At 42.2% G+C, this 22,691-nt stretch overlaps 1 protein-coding gene across 1 annotated transcript in view; it reads right to left on the bottom strand.

Annotated features, from left to right (window-relative positions):
* Nucleotides 1–5,516: 5,516 nt before the first annotated feature.
* LOC141995151 (granulocyte-macrophage colony-stimulating factor receptor subunit alpha-like) overlaps nucleotides 5,517–22,691 on the bottom strand; it is a 32,175-nt gene continuing 15,000 nt past the window's right edge. The window contains exons 5-12 of the mRNA XM_074966055.1: nucleotides 22,456–22,585; nucleotides 22,195–22,370; nucleotides 21,825–21,970; nucleotides 15,277–15,312; nucleotides 12,205–12,334; nucleotides 10,499–10,598; nucleotides 6,630–6,720; nucleotides 5,517–5,697 (exon numbers count right to left, since the gene is read on the bottom strand). Of these exons, the coding sequence (XP_074822156.1) occupies nucleotides 5,626–5,697; nucleotides 6,630–6,720; nucleotides 10,499–10,598; nucleotides 12,205–12,334; nucleotides 15,277–15,312; nucleotides 21,825–21,970; nucleotides 22,195–22,370; nucleotides 22,456–22,585 (881 nt within the window). The 3' untranslated portion in view covers nucleotides 5,517–5,625. The remainder of the gene's footprint in view (nucleotides 5,698–6,629; nucleotides 6,721–10,498; nucleotides 10,599–12,204; nucleotides 12,335–15,276; nucleotides 15,313–21,824; nucleotides 21,971–22,194; nucleotides 22,371–22,455; nucleotides 22,586–22,691) is intronic.

Here is a 22,691-nt window from a genome sequence, read left to right as displayed (position 1 = left end):
TTGACAAAGGTTTTGGCATTTCGAAAACTGGAACGGAGTTCTGATAGCACGGATTCCTCTCCCCATACAGCGATCAGATCCCGTACCTCCCGTTCAGTCCATGCTGGAGCTCTTTTGCGATTCTGGGACTCCATCATGGTCACCTCTGCTGATGAGCTCTGCATGGTCACCTGCAGCTTGCCACGCTGGCCAAACAGGAAATGAGATTAAAAAATTCGCGGTTCTTTTCCTGTCTACCTGGCCAGTGCATCTGAGTTGAGAGTGCTGTCCAGAGCGGTCACAAGGGAGCACTCTGGGATAGCTCCCGAGGCCAATACCGTCGAATTGCGTCCACAGTACCCCAAATTCGACCTGGCAAGGCCGATTTAAGCGCTAATCCACTTGTCAGGGGTGGAGTAAGGAAATCGATTTTAAGAGCCCTTTAAGTCGAAATAAAGGGCTTCATCGTGTGGACAGGTGCAGGTTTACATCGATTTAACGCTGCTAAATTCCACCTAAAGTCCTAGTGTAGACCAGGGGTAAGAAAAGACCAAAATCTGCTGCTAGCACTGGAGCAGCCACTGTGATTGGTATGGTATTGAAATGTTTATATATACACACACAAACTGGACGAGGGGACCCAATTTTTTTTAAGGAAGTGTTGATGGAACTTGCATCCCCTTCATCTCTGCTGTAAATTACAGCTTGTATCACTTTTCAGGCTTTCTATGGTTCTTTATCATATTTAGCAACAGCAGCTTTGTGTGATTATACAGTGTGGGAACACAGAACTCAATAAATGAGACATTTAACAATTTTTGTTTTCTGTATTATTGCAACAACCAATTTCTATTCAAACGTATGCAATCACAGTTTAATCTTTTAAAAAAAAAAAAAAAGCCCTAGGAAAATAGGCAACATTGAGATGTTCAGAAATTTGCACCCAAAAAGAGTTTTTAATTGGAACGCCCAAAAGACTGACTAATGGCAGTAGTAGGTACCAGCTGTACATGCTGAATAATAGAAAATTTCAAAAAGTATAAAAACTAGCCAGTTTTCACAAAGCTGGCCCTTAAATATATCAATTATTTGCATACTGAATCCTTTCCTCCCTCTTAATCTTCACAGATGTGTTTCACTGGACATTATGAATCATTTTTTTACAATGGTTATGTATATGCCAACTCAGTTTGATAGCAATAGGACATGTACCCTGAAAAATCAGGCCCTAAACATCTCAAGTTGGGCATCCAAAATTAGTGGACATGTGACCATTTTAGCCTTATTATTTTCTGCTCTTCAGTTGCACTTATGTAAAGGGGCAAGTAATACCTCCTTTCTTCACTGGCAGGTTGTGAAGATAAATTTGTTAATGTTTGTGAAACAGATGTAAGCACATGTTTAGTACTGAGTTTAAAAAAAAATGTTGAATACATATCAGCTCAGTGAGCAATATCTTCTTGTACACCAAATGAAGCTGTGGTCTTGTAGGAAGAAAATAGAATATGACCATGTCATTAAAGACTATAACAATACTTATGTACAAGGGGTCAAATTTAGGTTTCACAGGCAGCCTTTATTCAGGCATTTCCTTATGTATGAGTGCACTGCTTTGTAATGTATGTTAATTTTAACAGTTTTGTATGAATATCCTAGGTTTCAAAAAACAAAAAGAAAAAAACAAACTGAAAATAAACTGAATTGTGTGGAACCATATAGACCCTTTACATGGGTTATCAGCACAGACTGTAACCTTTAGATCCAGAACACTGATTTCTACCACTTAAAATACAATGGAGTAACTGATAGAAAATAACCACCAGCTACTGCTATGTGGACCAGCCACAAAAGTGAGATAAGACACTTTGCCAGAGGGTTTCATAAATATTTGCTAGACAGCAGAAGAATGATCAGGCTCAAAAATCCTTGCTTCTAGTCCAGGCTCAGGGAGGCCGGGGGGGCGGGGGGGAGGGAGAGAGTGTTCTCTAGTGGTTACAGATACTTTCCCTTTTCACTCTATCTGCCCCTGCCCTTAGAATGCAGTCCTGGTCTCAGCCCTTATCCCCATCCCTCCAAAGCCTGCCCCATTTCAAACCTGCTCCAGGACAGGCTATCTCTGCCCTGGCTTAGCCCTTCCTGGAGCCTGTCTCTGTCCCCTTTGCATTCCAATCAGGCTGATTCCTCCTAGATGCCACAGAGCACAGGAGAGTCTCCCTGCTCTCAGTTCCTGTGTCAGGCACCACAGTGTCTCCTGGCTGCCAGGAGGAAACTTATAGGAAAAGGCTGATGGAAGTAGAGCCACTCTAATAATTTATAAATACTGTATGTTGACCTAGTTATTAGGCTTAACCAAGAGATCTTCAATGACCTGAAACTGGAAAAAGAGTCATACGAAGAGTGGAAACTAGGTCTAATTACAAAGGATGAATATGATGTAAGCAAGGTCTGAATGAACTCTCCCCTGACAGCTAGCTGGGAGAGAGAGAGAGACTTCAGGAGCAAATTGTATTTGCATGAGCACACCTACTCTGCTTAGATATCAAGCAGATAGTGTGGTGTTGCTCAAAGTGATCAACTTTGGCTGGTGTTGGGTTACAAATCACTTTAGTACTGACTGCAGGGAAATGAAATGATGTGATCAATATTGTTGTCTTTGCTGTATGACTAAAGGGGAGCAGAACTGTGCTTAACCTGTCCCAAATGAGGGGGTCACCCTCAGCTGAAAGGACCTCGTTAAGCCAGGTGCTCAATTGCCAGAGCCTTGTGAAAGTAAGAGGGATGGGGATAGGTATCCCAGATGGTAGGTGTGGACTTTTCTTAAAGGTCCCTGGTCTGGTTTACCCTGTTCCTCCCCAGAGTTTAAAGATGAAGCTAATTAGGCATCATTAGGAGCCTTTTGTTATGTTAAGTACTCAATGAGAGCTGAAATCACTTGTGGTAGAGCAGTGTTTCTGCCCATCCTACTGAGAGCTTAAAAAAATCACTAAGAGACTGACCTACAGAGGTTACAGTCATGAGACAAGTGGCAGTGGAAGGTGACTGATGGGTGGCCGGTGGGAGGAGCCAGTGAAAGTGGCAAGCAGTCAGCCGGCAAAAGTGGTGAGCAGTTGGCCGGCTGCAGACAACGAGAAGCAGCAGTTGGCAGGGTGGCCAGCCAGAGCAAGTGCTCAGATGGCGGAGCAAGCCAGGTGTCTTTTTCACTGGGTGGGAGGTGACTCACACAAATGTATTTCTGAACCCTGGGTCCTCACTGACCAAGGACAACTACTGTGAGTGGGATATGGTGAGGGAGCAGAGAGGGGCACAGTAAAGGAACTTTTGGTTGTAGAACATGAGGCAGAAGGCACTGCCCCTCCCACTCTGGGGTGGGTGTCCTGCTCACAGTTTTAGGTTTATGAATCCTGCTTGCGGCATTTTCCCTAATTAATGTTGAGTGACTTCTCTCCTTGCATTAAAAGTTTCTTTTCTACACTCAGACTCCATGCTTGCGAGTGGGGAAGTATTGCCTTTCAGGCACCCCGGGGTGATGTGTAATTTTCCCATGTTATTGAGTGGAGGCTTGAGCCGGTTCTGTGTTGTGTTGTTGAAAAGGAACCCCTAGATATTGAACCTGGCCCTGGCTGCTGCCAGCTCCACCTGTCAGAAAGGTTACAATTTAAAAAAACCAACACAAGCATATAGGGACAAAATTAGAAAGTTTAATCATTGGCCTAAATAGGGACATAAAGTGTAACAAGAAAATATTTTACAAATAAGTTAGAAGCAAGAGAAAGACCAAGGACAGGGGTCGGTCCTGGGGCTGGTTTTGTTCAACATCTTTAATAATGATCTGGAGGATGGGATGGATTGCACCCTCAGCAAGTTTGCGGATGACACTAAGCTGTGAGGAAAGGTAGATAATGCTGGAGGGTAGGGATAGGGTCCACAGTGACCTAGCCAAATTGGAGGATTGGGCCAAAAGAAATCTGATGAGGTTCAACAAGGACAAGTGCAGAGTTCTGAACGTAGGAAGGAAGAATCCCATGTACTGCTACAGGCTGGGGACCGCCTGGCTAAGCAGCAGTTCTGCAGAAAAGGACCTGGGGATTACAGTGGACGAGAAGCTGGATATGAGTCAACAGTGTGCCCTTGTTGCCAAGAAGGCCAATGGCATATTGGGCTGTATTAGTAGAAGCATTGCCAGCAGATCGAGGGAAGTGATTATTCCCTTCTGTTTGGCACTGGTGAGGCCACACCTGGAGTATTGTGTCCAGTTTTGGTCCCCTCACTACAGAAGGGATGTGGACAAATTGGAGAGAGTCCAGTGGAGGGCAAAGAAAGTGATTAGGGGGCTGGAGCACATGACTTACGAGGAGAGGCTGAGGGAACTGGGGTTATTGAGTCTGCAGAAGAGAAGAGTGAGGGGGGATTTAATAGGAGCCTTCAGCCTGAAGGGAAGTTCCAAAGAGGATGGAGCTAGGCTGTTCTCAGTGGTGGCAGATGACAGAACAAGAAGCAATGGTCCTAAGTTGCAGTGGGGGAGGTCTAGATTGGATATTAGGAAACACTATTTCACTAGGAGGGTGGTGAAGCACTGGAATGGGTTATCTAGGGAGGTGGTGGAATCTCCATCCTTAGAGGTTTTTAAGGCCCAGCTTGACAAAGCCTTGGCTGGGATGATTTAGTTGGTGTTGGTCCTGCTTTGAGCAGGGGGTTGGACTAGATGACCTCCTGAGGTCCCTTCCAACCCTAATATTCTATGATTCTATGCTAGGCCCATTACTGAATGAGGAGGGAAATACAATAACAGAAAACATAGCAATGGCTCATGTATCAAATGCCTTTTTTGTTTCAGTTTTCACCAGAAAGGTTAGCAGTGATTGGACAACTAAAAGAGTGAACAGCAGTGTAAATGGGGTAGGATCTAAGTAAATGATCTTTGCAGCAGCATTCTGAATGGATAATAGTGGGTAAAGGTTGCATTTCTTAATGCCAGAGAAAAAGATGGTGAAATAATCAAGTCGTAAGATCATGAGGGCCTGGATTAGAGTTTTAGCTGTGAGGATGGATAGAAAAAGATGTATCTTAGAGATGTTATGCAGAAAGAATCACCAAGATTTAGACATAGTCTGATGTGAGAACCTAAAGAAGTTTGGCTGCCAAACTCTTTAACAAGTCTCTACTTAGCATGTGTGAACCATGATTTTTCAAGGGTTAATAACTTGGCCAAATTTGGGCTGATATTCATAAGAATGAATAAAGCACATTCTTGTCATCACAGCAACACCCCTGCTGAATTTCCACCAGTGTCAAAGCAGGGAAGCACTAGAGATTGTCAATGAAAACATTGTAAGAGGTTTTTTAATATGGGCAAAATAACTTATTTTTTTCCCTACAGTTGTTCTAACAAATTACTGAAATGGGTTTTTTTAAACACTCCAAGAATATTCACCCTCAAGTAGACATGCAGCATGGAAAAGCTTCTGTCCAAAGGATTCAAATTTGACAAAGTTATAAGAAACTGAATACAGGGTCTTATAATGTAAGTGTTAGGCAGTATCTGTAGGGGAGAGAAAGGGAGCGAGTGTGCAAAACATACAAAATTCCCATGAGGATTTGTAGTTGTTTGAGTTGGGGAATCCAAGTGCTTCATTTTGCTTTTAGAAGTTATTTAATTTCTTCAACAGTAGTTATTTCTTCAGTTTCATATTTTGTTGGTGGTAGATCCATACATTCCCTCTATTGAAGGGAAGAAAAAAAATCTCCCTTTAGTTTCATGCATGAGATTAACTAGAAATTTACCACTTGAGACTTCGGTTTATTCATTTAATGGTTAAAGGTATTTAATGGAATTATTTCATTTTTTTCCTTTAATTTTTCTTTATAATCCCACCTCTTGGTTATCAGAGAGTTATCATTAAGAGGAAAACAACATTGGGTATACCAGTATTATGATACCTCAAAGGCAAAATCAACATTACATTGTTTTGCAATGTAAAAGATGTTTCCAGAAAACAATAAATTAATATCTTCCAGCTAAGAGCCAGTCTTGTTTATTTCAACACTATTGACGTGATAGTCAAGAGCTAAATGTCAACTAGCCATGTCAAACTGAATAAAACCAAAGGAGGTGATTTGAATACTGAACTTCTCTTTCAGTTCTCCCAGACATGGTAAAGAAAAATAAAGTTATTCTCAGTCTGTGAATGTCTCTCTGTTGTCTAGTTTTCTATTAACCCAAATAGATTGTAGATAAATGGTGAAACACTTTGGTTCTTACAGTTTTTACTCATGCAAAACTCCAATGAATGTGAATGGGAATTCTGCAGTCCTTACTCAAGCATATTAAGACGGTATGAAGAAGCAACACAGCAGGGCTAGCAAAAGAATTATCTTTATGTTTTGACCTTAATCACGTGACACTGGTCAGAATTACAAACATCTATATACCTGTAATTGACCGGTATCAATAGTCACTCAGCATTAGAATGGGAGAACCAGTGGGCTGGAACAACTGTTTAACAGCACATAACACTGAACAACAACAAAGAATTCACATCAAACTGTCTTAATATTTGTAAATTGAAATGCAAACCTCGACTTTTTGTGCCAGATGTTCCAGTCTGTGATAGATCCTTACAATCAACAAATTTTACATAAGAAAAATGTACCTGTATATTTTTATCAGATAGTTGGAAAAGTTCATCAAATTTGTTTTTTGGCTGTGGAACTGGAGAAAACATTTTTTTCAAACTGCAGTATCTTTGGGAACAAAAAGAAATGGTGAAGAAAAAAAAAAAGATGGGTATAGGACATGCACAAATATTTTCTGTTCTATTACATGTTTGAGACATTTCTTATTTTCCTTTTTCAAGGTACAGTGAATCAGTGGAGGAACTGAAAATTTATGCTTGGTTAGCGTAGAGCAGAGTAACATCAATTAATTGTTTAGAATTTTGATTACTACTACTTGCCTTGTGACTGGTTAAAAAAAAAAATCACAGAAAGTCACTCTCTTCTAATACTAAACAAGGAACTTGATTAGAATAAGGAAACCATTTTAGGCCTGATTCTCCATTGCCCTGAACTTTATGATGCCATTTACATAATTGCAAAGTAAATGTAAAATGCTATTGAATAGGAATGATAGCAATTTACATTTATTTTGCATTAGTGTAAATAGCCACACAGGTGGAGAATTATGCTCCTTATTAAAGCTCTTATGTTTCACGAGTAACCTTCTGCCCAAAACTTGCTCCACTGCCGTCCCACTGACCTGGCTTCCTGCTGCAGTGTTAAAGAAACAGTACAAATATTACTTGACAGGATTTAATATATAGGAAAGCATAGTTACAGACTTGTCATTGATTTCACTACTCCAGGTGTTTACTTATATAAATTAGATTGCAAGCTTTTTGGGACACAAAACTTTAGAAAAGACAATCTTTGTATGTAACTGCACCAAAAACTATGTTAAAAGAACATTATTAAGATTGCAAAGTCAAGCAGTGCAAGGTTAGGTAATGCCAGAATTAAGGTTGCCTGGGCAATCTTAGTTCTGCCCTCTTGTGTGCATGCATTACAATATAGTCTTTAATTACATAATCTCATATTATTTTGCAGAACTCCTGCCTCATTCAATTCACAGGATGGACCTGCTCTGGGTTGTGTAGTGAATGAGTGTATTGTGTGTAGGTTCCCTGGCTCATTTGTTGCAGAATTTGGAAAGTGTGCAGTGAATGAGGTAGGGCTCACAGGAAGAGAAAAGCTGGTTGCCTGGTTGAGGCAGTTGAATGATGCCCTCGAGAACTGAATTCTATCCCTGCCTCTGCCAAAGTTCCTATGAGATTCTGTGCTCACTCAAATCAAACTTTCCACAGGTGGTCACTAATTGTGTGTTCCACTTTTTAAGAGTACCTGACTTGAAATCCTTGGTCTGAGCTGCAGAAGTGCTGAGAACTGACAACTGCAACTGAAGTCAATGGAAGTTTCACTTTGAACACATGAAGTTCTACATAATTCTGAGTACTCAGAAAAATAAGGTCCTAGATGTCTCAGATTGAGCATCCAAAATTAAAGTGGATAGTTATGACCTTAATCTCTCTGTGCCTCTTCTTCCCATCTGTAAAATGGGAATAAAATAGCCCCTTTCATCTCACAGGGGTATTGGAGAAATAATTCATTAATGTTTATGAAGCACTCTAGTGAAGGTGCTATAGTAATGAGCACCATGTATAAAAGCCTATTTAAAAATCAGTAATTCTGTTTTTACAGCAGGATTAGAATATTGTGCAATAAAAAAGGCCTGGGACCCACAGACTGAATAATGAGGATAAAACAAAATACTGACTAGCGGTTCATTAAATGCACACCATTCTGAGCACTGAATGAAGCAGAGGTCCTGTGGAAAAAATAGTATATATGTGGTCATATTAAAGACTGTATCATAATGCACATGCACAAGGGCAATAAATCAGGGTTGTACAAGTTGCCATTTCCTAACTTCTGAGTGCTTGACTTTGCACATGAATGTGATTTAATGGATTTTTGGTGTGTAATTACCTACGATTTTTAAAAAGCCTGTTGAAAAAAAACCCAGAAATTCCATCATATGGCATCAAATTGACATCTTCCTGGGTCATCAGCAGGGTTGGAACCTTTCAACCTCTACCACATAGACCTCTGCCATTTCAGCTAATAGATAACTGGTACCAATAGTAGGTTGTTATCCTCTGTCGACCAACATTAGAGGGAGATGGGACACTTTGCCAGTGTGGTTCACAGATTTTGCTGACAGATTTTGCCGAGGGACATACTGGCCGCCGCTTCCCGCAGCCCCCTTTGGCCGGGCTCAGCGAACCGCAGCCAGTGGGAGCAGCGATTGGCTGAACCTGTGGACGTGGCAGGTAAACAAACTGGCCCGGCCCGCTAGGGGCTTTCCCTGAACAAGCGGTGTCCCAAGTTTGGGAAACACTGCTCTAGTGGGCACAGACTCTTCGGTCCATCCCCCACAGGCTTTACCTCTTCTTCCCCATTTCCCCCAACCTGTCCCTCTCCCAGTCCTTTCTCTATCCCACCACTGGCTACCAGTCCCATTCTCCTCACTAGCCTGTCCCAGTCTCCACTCCTTAGGCAACTGATCCCAATCCCAGCCTCTTTGTCCAGTAAGACCTAGTCACCGTCCTCTCCAACTCCCAGCCTCCTTGACCAGCCATTACCAGTCCTCCCTCCCCTTATGCCTCAGTTCCTTGTCCCCAGTTGTCTTGCTCAGCCAGTCCCAGTTCCCTCCCCTGCTCCCAGTCTCTCTCCTGGGGCTTCTCGTCCAATCTCAGTGTTCTCATCTCCCATGGCTGATTGTCCCAGTTTCATTGTCCTGTTAGCTCCAGTTCTCCTCCTGCAGACAAGCTCATTGTCAGATCTCTCTCCCTTCCCCACACTTTCTCCTCATCCCACTGGTTTCCAGTCCCAATCTCACCCAGCTTCTCATCCAATCACAGTTTCCTCCCCACCCATTCTCTTCATCTTTCCCCCATTTCTCTCTTTGGCTCCCAGACCTAGTCTTGCCCAGTTAGGCCCAGTTTTTGCCCCCAACACTCCTTGTCCCGATCTATTCCCCTAGACTTCTCATGCAATGCCTTACATTGGGTTCTTGATCCCTCTGTGTTTGAATCAGACTACTCCCTCCTCCATGTTGCCTGAGTGCTAGCAGGGTGTCACTGAGAGGACAGGGGAGACAGGCTCCCTGATCTCAGTTCTGGTGTTCAGCCCCACTTCGTTTCAGAGCAGCTGGGAGCAGCCATTATAGGGAATGAACCCCTGTAGTCTTGGTCTGGAGCATGCTCCAGTCACTTTGTGGGGATGGTGCATAGGCAGTTGGGTCAGCATCAGGAGCTGTGAGAGACTCAAGCATGCAGGTGAGGGTGAAATCTTTAGAGATTTCAGCTGTTAAGCTCTAGCAAGGCCCTACTGAGCATGTGCAAACCTCAATTATTCAAAGGCTTATAACTAGGCCAAATGTTTGCAATTTTCACAGCAACAGCAAAAGACACAGCCACAAAGGGTACCAGTCTGCCAAATTTCAAGTCCGTGCTCCAAAGCATGGCTGCATCAGCATTAGAGCTATCCAAAGAAAAGATCGCTGTTTTTGTTTTTGTTTATTTACAAATGGCAAATCAGCATATTTTTCCTAGCCTCATTCTCTGAGATGACTGAACTGTTTTGGCTGACGTGAAAGAAAGAAAGAAAGAAAGAAAGAAAGAAAGAAAGAAAGAAAGAAAGAAAGAAAGAAAGAAAGTTAATTCACCCTGATGCAGCATGGAAAATTTCTGTCCAAATGGCTTGGCAAAGTTATAAACAACTGAAAACAGGAGTCTTAGAATGGGAAGTGTCGGGCAACCTTAATAAATAGTGGTGGTACCGGTTCCCCCTAATATATTGCAATCCCTTTATAAATATCACCCTGCAAAAAAAAGATCAGGCAAAATTTAGACACTTAAAGTTGTTTTGGGGGGGTATATCCATGTTTCACAAAAAGTTTTACCTTTTGCAGAGAAAAAATATGACCAATGCCACTAGGATTGTTCCGAGTGCTATGAGGAGTAAAACAATTGTAGCTGTAAGAACTGTATCATCTGGGTTACCTTAAAGAAAGACAGTTACAAAGGTTATACATTTTTTGCATAGTAAAGATGAGCACACATGGCTATGTCAAATAGCTGCTTAGATGACCGATAGCAATGAATGCCAGCATGACAAGCCTACTTGTGTAATCTGAAATACCTTTCAGTCTGATACTTTACTGAGTACAGGACTCAGGAACAGATAGAATTTATAAATCCAACAGAAGTATAGATCAACCAGGGCCATGTGTTATACCAGTAAAATAAAAACCAGCAGGATCTTATTAAAGGGGAAAAGGCAAAATGCCACATTTATTGTGAATACAGAAAGAATCATAGTAAGCAGTTAGTTATAGCTATAACTTTCCATTCAATCTCATATTTATTCACACATTCATTCATACACACACACACACACACACAGGTTCTGCAAGGTTGTTATCATAGTTACCAGCCTTAGAGTTGCTCATGCCAAGCCACTGGCCAGGTGGCCTGGACATGAGGAGGGAGCAGGGCCTTGTCAGATGCTCATCTGATGCTCCTGGAAGTTGGTTTGCAGAATCAGACCCCAAAGTTCTCACTTTCTAGAGTCCACTTTTATAGGAATTTCTTCCTATGCCAGTCTATGGGAATTGCTTCATCATGCTGTTGCTGAATCAATCTGCAGATGGCACATTCCTGACGGCTCCGTGCTGCTAGATGTTATCTTGTTCTTTGGTTCTCCCATCCTTGAGGCTGTTGGGTGGATTCCAGCCTGCCCTCCGGGGGTCCTCTGTTATTTCCACTTGATGCCTTCTTCAGCCGATGGACACTGGATTCTTAGGCTGGCACCTCCCTGATCATTCAGTTATTATCCACACCAAGCATCCATCCACATACATCCTCTATCTCTATTTTAATCACAATTGTTAACAAAGCGAGATGAATACAACAAAAGGGCGGGGAGTCTCTGGGTGCTGTTTCTGTTGTTACAGAGTATTGCTTTGAGTCTCTCTCTGTGTGAGTAGTAGTTGTTACAAAGAATTGCTTTGAGAACAGACTCTGTCTTAGAATGTACAAACGCAATTAGCAGCTTGCAAGTTTCACACATAGAGGGAGAGAAACAGTACCAAAAACCAAGAGACCTCTTAATTAGTAATACCCTGGAATTTAAACTCTGGGGAATCAAACTCATTTGTGATTTTAATACAGAACTTCTTTAATATGATCCCACACATGGAGCCCCGGAGTTTCTGAGGACTCCATCAGACGACAAAAGAGGAGGAGGACAGGGATGAGGATACAGAGAATGAGGATGAGTAGGAGAGGACATGGTGGTGGAAGAAGAGATGACAACAATGAGCTGGTGGCAAAGGAACATGTGTTTATGATATGCCACACTCATCACCATGGTAGCTGAGCACTTATTGCTGTTTCCGTCTTAACTCTTTCTGGCATTCATTACCACAGTATCTGAGTGCTTCCCAAATATTAAAAGGTACATGGTAATCTCCCTCACTTTCTTCTGAGCAGGTAGGAATAAAATATTTGAATCGAATTAAGATTTGTTTGTGTCTGTGAAGGTGAGACAGTAAGCGAAACAGGTAATTACCGAGGGAAAATTAAATAAAATACTCAACATCCTTACCAAACTCAATGGGCTCACTCCATTCCCCCCAATTCTTGCTTATCCAACAAATATCTCCTTTTGCTCTGATTTTCAAGGTGTATTTTTTTTTCCCATTGTAATTCTGAAATATGTAGCTTCTTCCTGTTACCTAAAAACAATGCAATTATTAGTATTTTTAATAATAACTACATGTATTATGGTAGTGCCTAAGGGCCCGCCAAGAATGCACCCCATTGTGCTAGACACTGTACAAACACAGAATAGTTAGACTAAGTACTTCTCTTCATTGTAAATGTAGATGTTAATAACATGCAAGTTTTCATTTGTTGATCCAAGCTTTACAAAGAGTATATTTGTGCCTGCTTATGTAAACAGAATATGGTTATGACACACTGTACCTCAAAATGGCACCCTGAAACTCCCATATTCATCATTCATATGTGGTTGTGATATTTCATATAAAGCATTCCATATAAGAAATCATATGAAAGGTCATGATCTGCTGAAACCCCTTGTTCTGTCCAAATATGTATATCATCAGTGTGTATGAAGTTATGAGATTTTGTTGTATGGTTACTGAAATATACTGTAAATTTGCTAGTGACATACAAAGGACTCCAACCCAGGAGGGTGTTCAATGACCATTAATCAGCTGGGGACTTATAATCAAGGGATTTACAATTCAGTGACAGTTGGCCAAGCACCACACAATGGGGACAGCTATGACTCAGTTGCACAAGGCCACACCAGGGAGATTGCTCAACCCAGTGACTCAGCGAAGCCCACCAGGACGTGTCTGGACAAGTGTCTTCTAGACACATGGACTGAGGATATAAAATAGGGAACAGTGGCAGTATATCTTTGCCTTTCTCCTCCCCTACCTATGCTGGGAGAAACAAGAACGCTGAGAAGATGTCCTCCCAATGCCATTCACTGTCTCTGCTAGACACTACTGTGTTTGAGTCCACCCAATAGCTCCTATACAGTATATCGTAAAGACCTACACTACTTTATGTTACTAGGATTTAATTCCTTTAAGATATGGTTCTGCTAACTCTTGGATGGCTTTCTGGATTGAGGTGAAGTACACAGGTCATATTCCTGTTAAAGTGAATATCTTGGCACATATTGGAACCCCACTCAATGGGATACTGAGGCTCCTAGAGGGCTTGAAGTTTTCTTTGTCTAATTTAAACTGTCCTAAGCTTTTGATGTTGGGATTTTTGTTGTTATTTGTTTGCCACCATACATGGGAAAGTATTGCAAAGAAGGAACACAATTTGTTTCCCACCTTTTGCAAAACGACATCAAATTATGATAAAGAGACAGAATGTATTTTATTTGTATCAGTGTGTGTGTGAAACCAATAGAAAACGGAAGGTTTTGAAAGGTGTGTGGAAAGTTAGATAATGGTCTATCTTTGAATGAAGTACCTGATGTGATAGGGCAGTGGTTTTCAATCTGTGGTTCACAGACCCCGTGAGGTCTGAAGATTATATCTAAGGGATTCGTGAAAGGTTGTCATTACCATAGAACAGTCGTTTTCAACCTGTGGGTCTGCAAACTATGACTAAGATTTCCAAAGGGGTCTGCAGCTTCATGTAAAAATTTTTAGGGGGTCCATCCAGATTACATAAATCCTTGATTCTGGCCCAACAGTTTGGAATATGATATATTTAAGAAAACTGATACATAAAGATACCTTATAGTATGCTACTGTGACACTGAGCCAGTGAGGGTTAAGCAATCAGAAGGCTAAGTGACCCAAAATCAACCTTAAAGACATATTAGATAAGTATTGAAATGGTAAACAGGGCCATTCCTTGTAGATAGTTATCAAAGCCATGTTAAAGTAGACTAAATTCTTTGAAATGTAAACCTGTATTGTTAGAGAATTAGAAGAAGATACTGAGTGTATTTGTCTTTGTTTACTTAGACCTTGTTAGATGTTAAAAATGTGACCAGATTATCTTGTGGATACTAACTGTCTGTTCCTGTCTGTTATTATATTCTATTGATTCAGGGATGAAAAGGAAATATTAACATTTATATGAAAACATTTAGATGAAACTTGGGGTGTAATAATACCATTATCTTTATTTCTCTTTGAAATTTGTAGTAAACTACCTATCAACTACTTGAATGGTTAATTACCTTATACTAATGAATGTAGCTAGTTACCAGTGTGTGCCTAGGAAATAGAGATTTACTTCAAAGCAACAATGTATATTACCTATTCTTCATCCAAGGAATGCCTGCTGTGTCATAGCCTGCTAGCAAACTATAAAAGGACTCTAGGCCCTGATCCTTTTCATCTCAGATCTGCTTAAACTTGTCAGAGGAAGTTCAAGCCGCAAGACTGAGATCTCCAGGTACCCTGGACTGTCCCTGCAAATTCTTATGGAAGAATTTGAACAAACTCTGTACCTGGACTGGCTATTGGACTATAACCTATTAAACTGATTCTGGAAGGACTTTTTGCAAATCAGCAGCTCACCATTTCTGCTATGAAACTAACCTAAGAACTTTATTCATATCTATATGTATAATGATCTTTTAACCAAAGTATCTTTTTTTTTCTTTTTAAATAAATCTTAAATTAGCTAATAAGAATTGGCTGTAAGTGTGTACTTGGGTAAAATCTGAAATATTCATTGACATGGTGGTCAATATGTCCAATCTCTTGGGGTTGTTAGAACTTTATATATGGTGAATAAGATTTTAAGTAATCCTCACCATATTTGACAGACTTTGCTATCTTGGTGGGAGCCAAAGTTTGGATTGCTTAAGGGGAACTCTATTTTAGCATCTTGGTAACCAGTAAAGTATTACAGAAGCTGCTTGGTCTAATTTGGTGAACCTAATTAGAAGAATAAACCATTGGTTTTGGGGATCGTCTGCCCCATTCTTTGCAGTTGACCCTGATTGAGCAATCTCAGCATGGCCCCTCCAGCGATCACGGTCACAGCTACTTGAGTGTTATACTGACACCAAAACTATTTAGGCACTAGTAACAATATTTTACACTGCACTAGACTAAATGCTAAGCCGGGACAAGACCATATATTAGTATGGGAAGAGAATAGTTACCGTATGAGACTCAGTGCTGCTTTCCTCGGGATTGGCCTGTAAAACAAAGAAAAATCTTTATTATTTTATTTGTTTTGTTACCCTGTAATAATCCATTTCTTTCTTTCTTTCTTTCTTTCTTTCTTTCTTTCTTTCTTTCTTTCTTTCTTTCTTTTCCTTTTTGATTATTTACTTGCTTGTTTGGTTCAGAAGAAGGTGCAAGTAGAATGTACAATATGTAAGATTCCAATATTATGCAATAAGTGTCCTCCTATCACATACAGATATCCCTGGTTGTAATTAATGACTGGCAAACCTGGAGAGTTTGCTCCAATAACTCTCCTGAGTTTGGTTTCTATTCAAACTTTGGGCTTCTTGCATTTCAGGTTAAAAAAGAAAGGAAACTTAAATCTTCTTTCTTTCTTTCTTTCTTTCTTTCTTTCTTTCTTTCTTTCTTTCTTTCTTTCTTTCTTTAGCTAAGCAATTGCATGATGCTGGTGCTGAATTAAAGTCTCCCTCCCCATTGCCCTGTTTCACTGTGACAACACAAAGGAAGAGGATGCTGAGGCTGAGGCTAAGTCTGGTTCCTTGGGTGCATATGTGGCTACTCTTGCTTGCCTTTTGTTCTTTCTTCTGTAAGCATGGAGGCTGTTTCTCTCTGCTCCTCAAAAGTGACAGCTATAGCTCCAGAGCTCTTGAAGCTCTTCTCACATGTAGGGTTTCCCTGTGAAATATTAACAGACCAAGGGACTAATTTCACTTCCCAACTGCTGCAGGAATTATGCTCCCTTCTGAAGGTCAAGTCCCTGAAGACCTCGGTGTACCATACACAAACTGACGGTCTAGTAGAACGGTTTCATAAGACCCTGAAGGGGATGTTCATGTGCTTTGTCAGCAACAACCCCAAGCAGTGGGACTGGCTACTCCTACCACTTCTGTTTGCCACAAGAGAGGTCCCAGAAGCCTCTCAGGGGTTCTCTCCATCTGAGTTGTTCTGTGGTCACCAACTGTGGGGCATCTTGGACCTGTTGCGAGAAGGGTGGGAAGAAGAAAAAGTGGGAGCCTTAAACATGACCCAATACATCTTTAACTTAAGGGAGCAATTCAGAAACAGAGGGGTGTTTGCCAGGGAGAATTTGAGGAATGCCCAGCGCACCCAGGAACAAAATTACAATAAGGGGGCACAGTTACGGACTTTTCAGCCACGTGACCATGTTCTTCCGCTGCCTTTAGCCAAGTCTAAATTAATGGCCTGATGGCAGGATCCATTCGAAGTGATCAGGCAGGCAGGGCCCATGGACTATGAGATCAAACTACCCAGGAGGAGGAAGGAAACCAAGGTCTACTACATGAACCTTCTCAAACATTGGAGGGCATGGGAGGCCCTGCTGATAACTCCTCTTCCAGCAAAACCAGAATTGGTACCCCAGGTGCCTAGCAGCAAAGCTCCAGCAACAGTACTAGGGGGTGAAGGGCTCTCCCCTGCACAAAGGAAACAAATCCTCCCACTAATTGGGGACTTTTTTGTGGTGTTCTCCAACCACCTGGGGAGAACCGGTTGGTTCAACATCACCTAGAGACTACTGCAGGCCAGGCAGTCCGAGAAAACCCTAGACCCTTGTCACGAAGGATGTGGGAAATGGTCCGAGAGGAAGTACAAGTGATGCTGAAGATGGGGATGATTATAGAATCCAAAAGTGAAGGGAAGAGCCCCATAGTTCTATTTCCCAAGCCAGACAGTATGGTTTGATTTTGCATCGACTTCAGGAAGGTAAGTGCCAACACAAAATTCTACGCCTACCCAATGCCAAGGGTGGACGAGTTATTAGAATGGCTGGAATCAGTGAGGCACCTCAGCACTATCAACCTGACAAAGGCTTACTGGCAGATCCCTTGATCCCCTTCCTCACAAAAGAAAATGGCTTTGTCCACCTCTTTTTGGGCACTTGCAATATAAGACCATTCCTTTTGGTCTCCACAGAACTGTTGCTACCTTCCAACTGCTTATGAATAAGATCCTCAATCCCCACCATCAATATGCTGCAGCATACATCATCAGTATTGTCTACAGTACCACCTGGGAAGACCACTTACAGCATTTATAGGAGGTGTTAAAAGCGCTATAGGAGATATGACTTACAGCCAACCTGGCGAAATGTAAGGTGGCTGTGAGCGAAGTGACCTATTTGGGGTACTGCGGAGGAGGTGGCCTGGTAAAACTAGTGGTTGATAAGGTGTAGGCATGTCCCATCCTCAATACAAAGAGGCAAGTCAGACATTTTCTTGGTCTGGCAGGATATTACCAGCCATTTAGCCCCGGCTTAGCCTCAATTGCAGCTCCACTTATGGACCTCATAAAAGGCAACAACCCTAAGAAAATCCATTGGGATGGCAAGTGCGAGGAAGTGTTCAGAGAACTGAAAACATGACTATGCCAGGCAACCATGTTCTTCAGCCCTGCTTTTTTTCTTGGGAATTCATACTACATACTGATGCCTTGGACGTCAGTCTCAGTGCCGTCCTTTCACAAGACTTTGAAGGGGGAGAACACTGGGTCCTTTACCTACATAGGAAGCTATTCACAAGGGAAAAGTAGTACTCCATTATTGAAAAGGATGCATTCGCTATCAAATGGGCAGTAGAAGCCCTCAGGTATTACCCGTTGCATAGCTCCTTTTCCCTGATCACAGATCATGCACCCCTATGCTGGGTCCAGTCCATGAGGGATACGAACCCTCATACAACCTTATAGTTTCCGAGTACAATACTGGGTGGGAAAGGACCATGCTAACATAGGTTTCTTTTCACAGATTGGGGATGGAGACAACTCAACCCCGAATGGTTTTCCCACTTTGAGGGGTAGGATATATGAAGGGACATGCTCTTACCCTGGTATAGAAGAGGCTAACTATCTCCTCTGTGCCTATTCCATGCTAACAAGACACACCTGCAAGGTTTATTCAGCCTGGTGTGGGAGGAGCTTAAAAGAGGGAAACCTACCACAGGAGGGGGCAGTAAACAGGAAGAAGGTTGCTCCAGCCAGGGACTGTTGGCAACAGAGGGAGTTCAGCCGAGGAGGAGACAGCCGCAAGATGCACCACTCCTGAAGCCACCCTAATAGTAAAGCAATACGCCCCAGGAAGAAGAGTAGAAGGTAAACCCCATGAAGGGGCAATAGATTCGGAGAGACTGAGCCCTTAGAGCAGACTCTCTAGAGGCCGCCTGAGAGGCTGATCCTTGTTCCAGCCAGACCTTCCCCTCTTGTAAAGGGAAGGGAAGAACAGGAGCCAAACTTCTGCTTGTGGGTGGTAGGCATAAGAACATAAGGCTGCAGAGAGATTCCCCAAAGACTGCCAAATGGGGAGAAGAGGAGGTAAATGACAGACAGTGGAACTCAGGGGGAGACCAGGGAGGAGCCTGTCCCTCCCCCCCACAAATCTATAAATGTAATTCAGATTTAACTGCTAATATTGAGGGAACAAGGTACTGGCTTTCTGACCTGGTAGAGGAGTCTTGTAGCACCTGAAAGACTAACAAATTTATTAGAGCATAAGCTTTCTTAGGCTATGACCCATTTCTTCAGACGTATGGAGTGAAAATTACTAGGACTGGTAGGCTCAAGGTCTAAATTTCACTTTGAACAGGATTAAATTCCTCCCTTAATTTTATATAATTATTCTTTGATCTGATACTCTGCCCTTCTAGTTATATTTTCCTGTTATGCTCTGGCACTGAGTTCTTTTTATATAACATCTGAAGGGCCCAATCCTTAAACCAAGGGAAGTTTTGCCTCAGTAAGTACTGATGGCTGGTCTACACTGAAAAATTAGATTGCTCTTCTATATTGCCCAGGGTGTGAAAAACGTACACACCCAAGTTCTGTAGTTAGTTTGACCTAACTCCTGGTGTAGACCCAGATAGGCTGATGGAAGAATTCTTCTGTCAAGCTAGCTACCACCTCTCGTAGGGGTGACAACTCCAGTGACGGAAAATCCCCATCAGTTATACCTTCTTTTCCCAGGGCTGAATTTGGGCTTATGAATGTCACATCACAGTCTTGATTTCTCCTTGCTCCAAGTCCCAGCTAGTTGTGGTAACCCAGTGCACAGTTAGCATCACACCAGTTGAATACAGAAGGCATTAAAAGGTTGGTTAATTAGTGCAAATCCCTGTCTCCTGGAACAAACTCTTACAATCAATTTATCTCAAGTGGAATAAAAGTATAGTCCATACAAAAAGCTACTTTAAAAGAATGTTAAATGTCCACAGTGAAGCGCTGAAAATGTCAAAGGTTGTCTATACCATGACCTTTATAACGGAAACACATAAACAGGTAGGAACATCGCTGACACAAAGGACACCCCCTGCTAAATGCCATATATGAAATTACACACAAAACACCTGTGTTAAAAGAACATTATGTTTACAAAGTCAAGCACGCAAAATGTAGGTAACACAAAAATTAAAGTTCCTGTGCAAACTTAATTTGGCCCCTTTGTAGTATGCATTATGATACAGTCTTTAATTATTGATCACTACTAGCCCAGACCTAGAAGGGGATGGGACGCTTTACCAGTGAGTTTCACAGACAGTTGCTGATTGTAGAAGAATGTGGAGACTCTGGGATCTTGGGTTTCTGGAGACAATTGTTCTTTAGTGGACAAAGACTCTTCTGCCCATTCCCCACAAACATGACCCATTCTGCCCTTCCCCCTCTAACCCATGCGACTCCTGTAGACCCCAACACTGGCTGCTTATCCCAGTCCCATTCTCCTCACCTAGTCAGTCCCAGCCTCCACTCTTCAGGCTTCTGATCCCAATCCCAGGCTCCTTGCCTAGTAGGTCCTAATCTCACCCATCCAGATTCCCGCTCCGAGTCTCCCCCACACCCAGTCCTAGTTTTCTGCCCTGCTCCCAGACACAGTCTTCCCCTTGCCCAACCATTCCCAGGTCCTTGTCCTGACTCCTTGATCTGTCTGTCTCTCCCTGCAGCCTCTACTCACCCCCCACACATTCACATTCCCCATCCCTGATGGTTCCCAGTTCCAGTCTTCATTCCTGCGCTTCTCATCCACTCTGTGTCCTTACCCTCCATGTCCCAGTCTCCTTGTCCCAGTCTCTTTGTGCAGCCAGTCCCAGTTCTTATCCGGCACTCCAACTCATTGTCAGATCTGTCTCTCCTCCCCCCCACAACCTCCTTCTCTCTACCCCTTTGGTTCCTAGTCACAGTCTCCTTTCATCCAGTCTCAGTCCCCGCCCCCGCCCCCCCCCCGCACTCTCTTTCTTCCCCCCACCAGGCTCTTTATCCCAATCTACTCCCCCAGGCCTCCCCTACAATGCCTTAGGTTGGGCTCTTGTGGCTTCTGCATTTGAATCTGAATTTGGCATCTTCCTCCTCCACACTGGGAGGGCACCAGCAGGGGTGCACTGAGAGCACAGGAAAGGCAGATGCCCAGCTCTCAGTTCCAGTGTTCAGTCCCACCCTGCCTGGAGCAGCCAGGAGCAGCCATAACCTCATAGGCCTGTGCTGGAGCATGCTCAGCAGCTCTCTGGGGATGACACGCATGCACAGTCTAGTCAAAATTAGGAGCTGTGAGAGGCTCAGGTATGCTCAGTGCGTCCAGCATTTAGCAAGTCTCTACTGAGCAAGTGCAAACTGATTTTTCAAAGGCTTCTCACCTGCTCAAATTTGGGCAGATTTTCACATGGATGGTAAAAGGCACACCCTGACACAAAGGACACCTCCTGCAAATGTCAGGTCCCTGGTCCAAATAATGGGCCCTTGAGTTTCCAAAGAAAAAGATTGCTAGAATTCTTTTAATGTTGAAAAACTGTATTTTTCTCTAGTCTCGTTCTTGGAAATGGCTGCACCATTTTGGCTAATACCTGCTATGGAAAATTTCAGCCCAAACAGTTAAAGTTTGGCAAAGTTATAAGTAACCAAAAACAAGGTCTTAGACTGGGAAGTGTCGGGTAACCTTAATAATAGGTGGTGTTATCAGCCTTGCTTATAATATTGTATAGGTTGTCATTGCAAAAAGACGTATTTGGAGGTGGGGATGAGTTAAATTAGTGAATCAATCATCTAGTGACCTGCACTCTTAGGGATAAAAGCTATAGAAAGCTGTGTCTTCACATCCCAGGCTAATGAATGGCATTGTAAGCTGGGATTTTCACCTGTTCCAGTGGACAGCAAATTGTAGTGTCTAGTTCTCTCCACTGTCTCTGTGGATGCATGCTGTTGGATCTGAGTTCAGAAAAGTAATCGCTGTGTTAGGGTTAGGAATGATGTAAGAGCAAGTATAATGCTGGTGAGAAACAAAAGTAGAGAAGAGAGTGGGCACAGCCAGTTGCAGGTGCTGAAAGACAGTTATGGGGACAAGGTTAGCAAATGAGGCAATAAACTATGTAGCATGCAGGAAGGGTTGGATCTAAAAAGGACTGCATGACAGATGAGGAAGGAGAGGCGACTCATAGTGTAGGAGAGGTTCATGTTTGTGTATATATTATAGATGGATAAACAGAAAATATATATTCGTAATGAGAGTCATTCAAAATATTACACTTACGTTATTTCGAATTTCAATTTGATATTCAAAGCAGTTATCCTTATTTCCTTCCAGATGGCTTAGGTGGGGCTGTTTCCATTGCACTGTACACTGTAGTTCCTCTTCAGAACAGTTTACAGTGATATTTAATGGAGGAGTGAGTTCTTCTAGAATAAAAGAATCAGTATTACATTTGATAAAGAATCAGCTTTTGATAAAGAATCAGTTCACATTTGGAATTCCATCTTTGTAACCATAAGGGCTAGAAACAGCTTTTAAAAAAAGAAAGATCACAGCTCTGAAACAAATGCAGGCCCTTCTCCCAATGAAGAACGGTTCACGCTACTTGTAGTAAAAATGGAAATTAAACAGAAAGAAACTTTTTCCTTACCAATTTCATATAAGTCGATGTACTCATCATAAAACTGAATCTCCGATTCATTGCTGGACCCATTCACCAGGAAGTAAACTCTCTTTTTAATGTCTTTCACATCTTGAAAGCTGCATGCGATATGTCTTCCAAGTGCATCTCTTATGTAATGTGGACATTCTTGTTCATCTTCTTCCCTGCATATACCAAAATGTTTCAGTTAAACACGAGAAATGTCATCTGTCAAATCTTAATTCATTTGAGCCAATGAAAACTCTTTACTTTGGGTATTTCAAGAAAAGAAAATATTTGGTGTCTTCTGGAGCATTCCTGCCGGCCTTCCAAGTGCAATTCATGAAGGAAATGTTGTAAATCACACAAGAGAAATTTTCAACAGATGTTCCATTCATGCCTGGAAACCAAGAAAAGTTACATGTGTATTTATATATTACCAACTGGCTTTGTGAAGAAGAAGAAAAACAAAAGGTGAACTACTGGTACAAGCAGGTACAACTCTG

This window comes from Natator depressus, chromosome 1, assembly GCF_965152275.1.
Source record: "Natator depressus isolate rNatDep1 chromosome 1, rNatDep2.hap1, whole genome shotgun sequence".
In the NCBI taxonomy this organism is placed as follows: Eukaryota; Metazoa; Chordata; order Testudines; family Cheloniidae; genus Natator; species Natator depressus.
The sequence above is the reverse complement of the archived record's forward strand: the minus strand, read 5'-3'. Positions and strand labels throughout refer to the sequence as shown.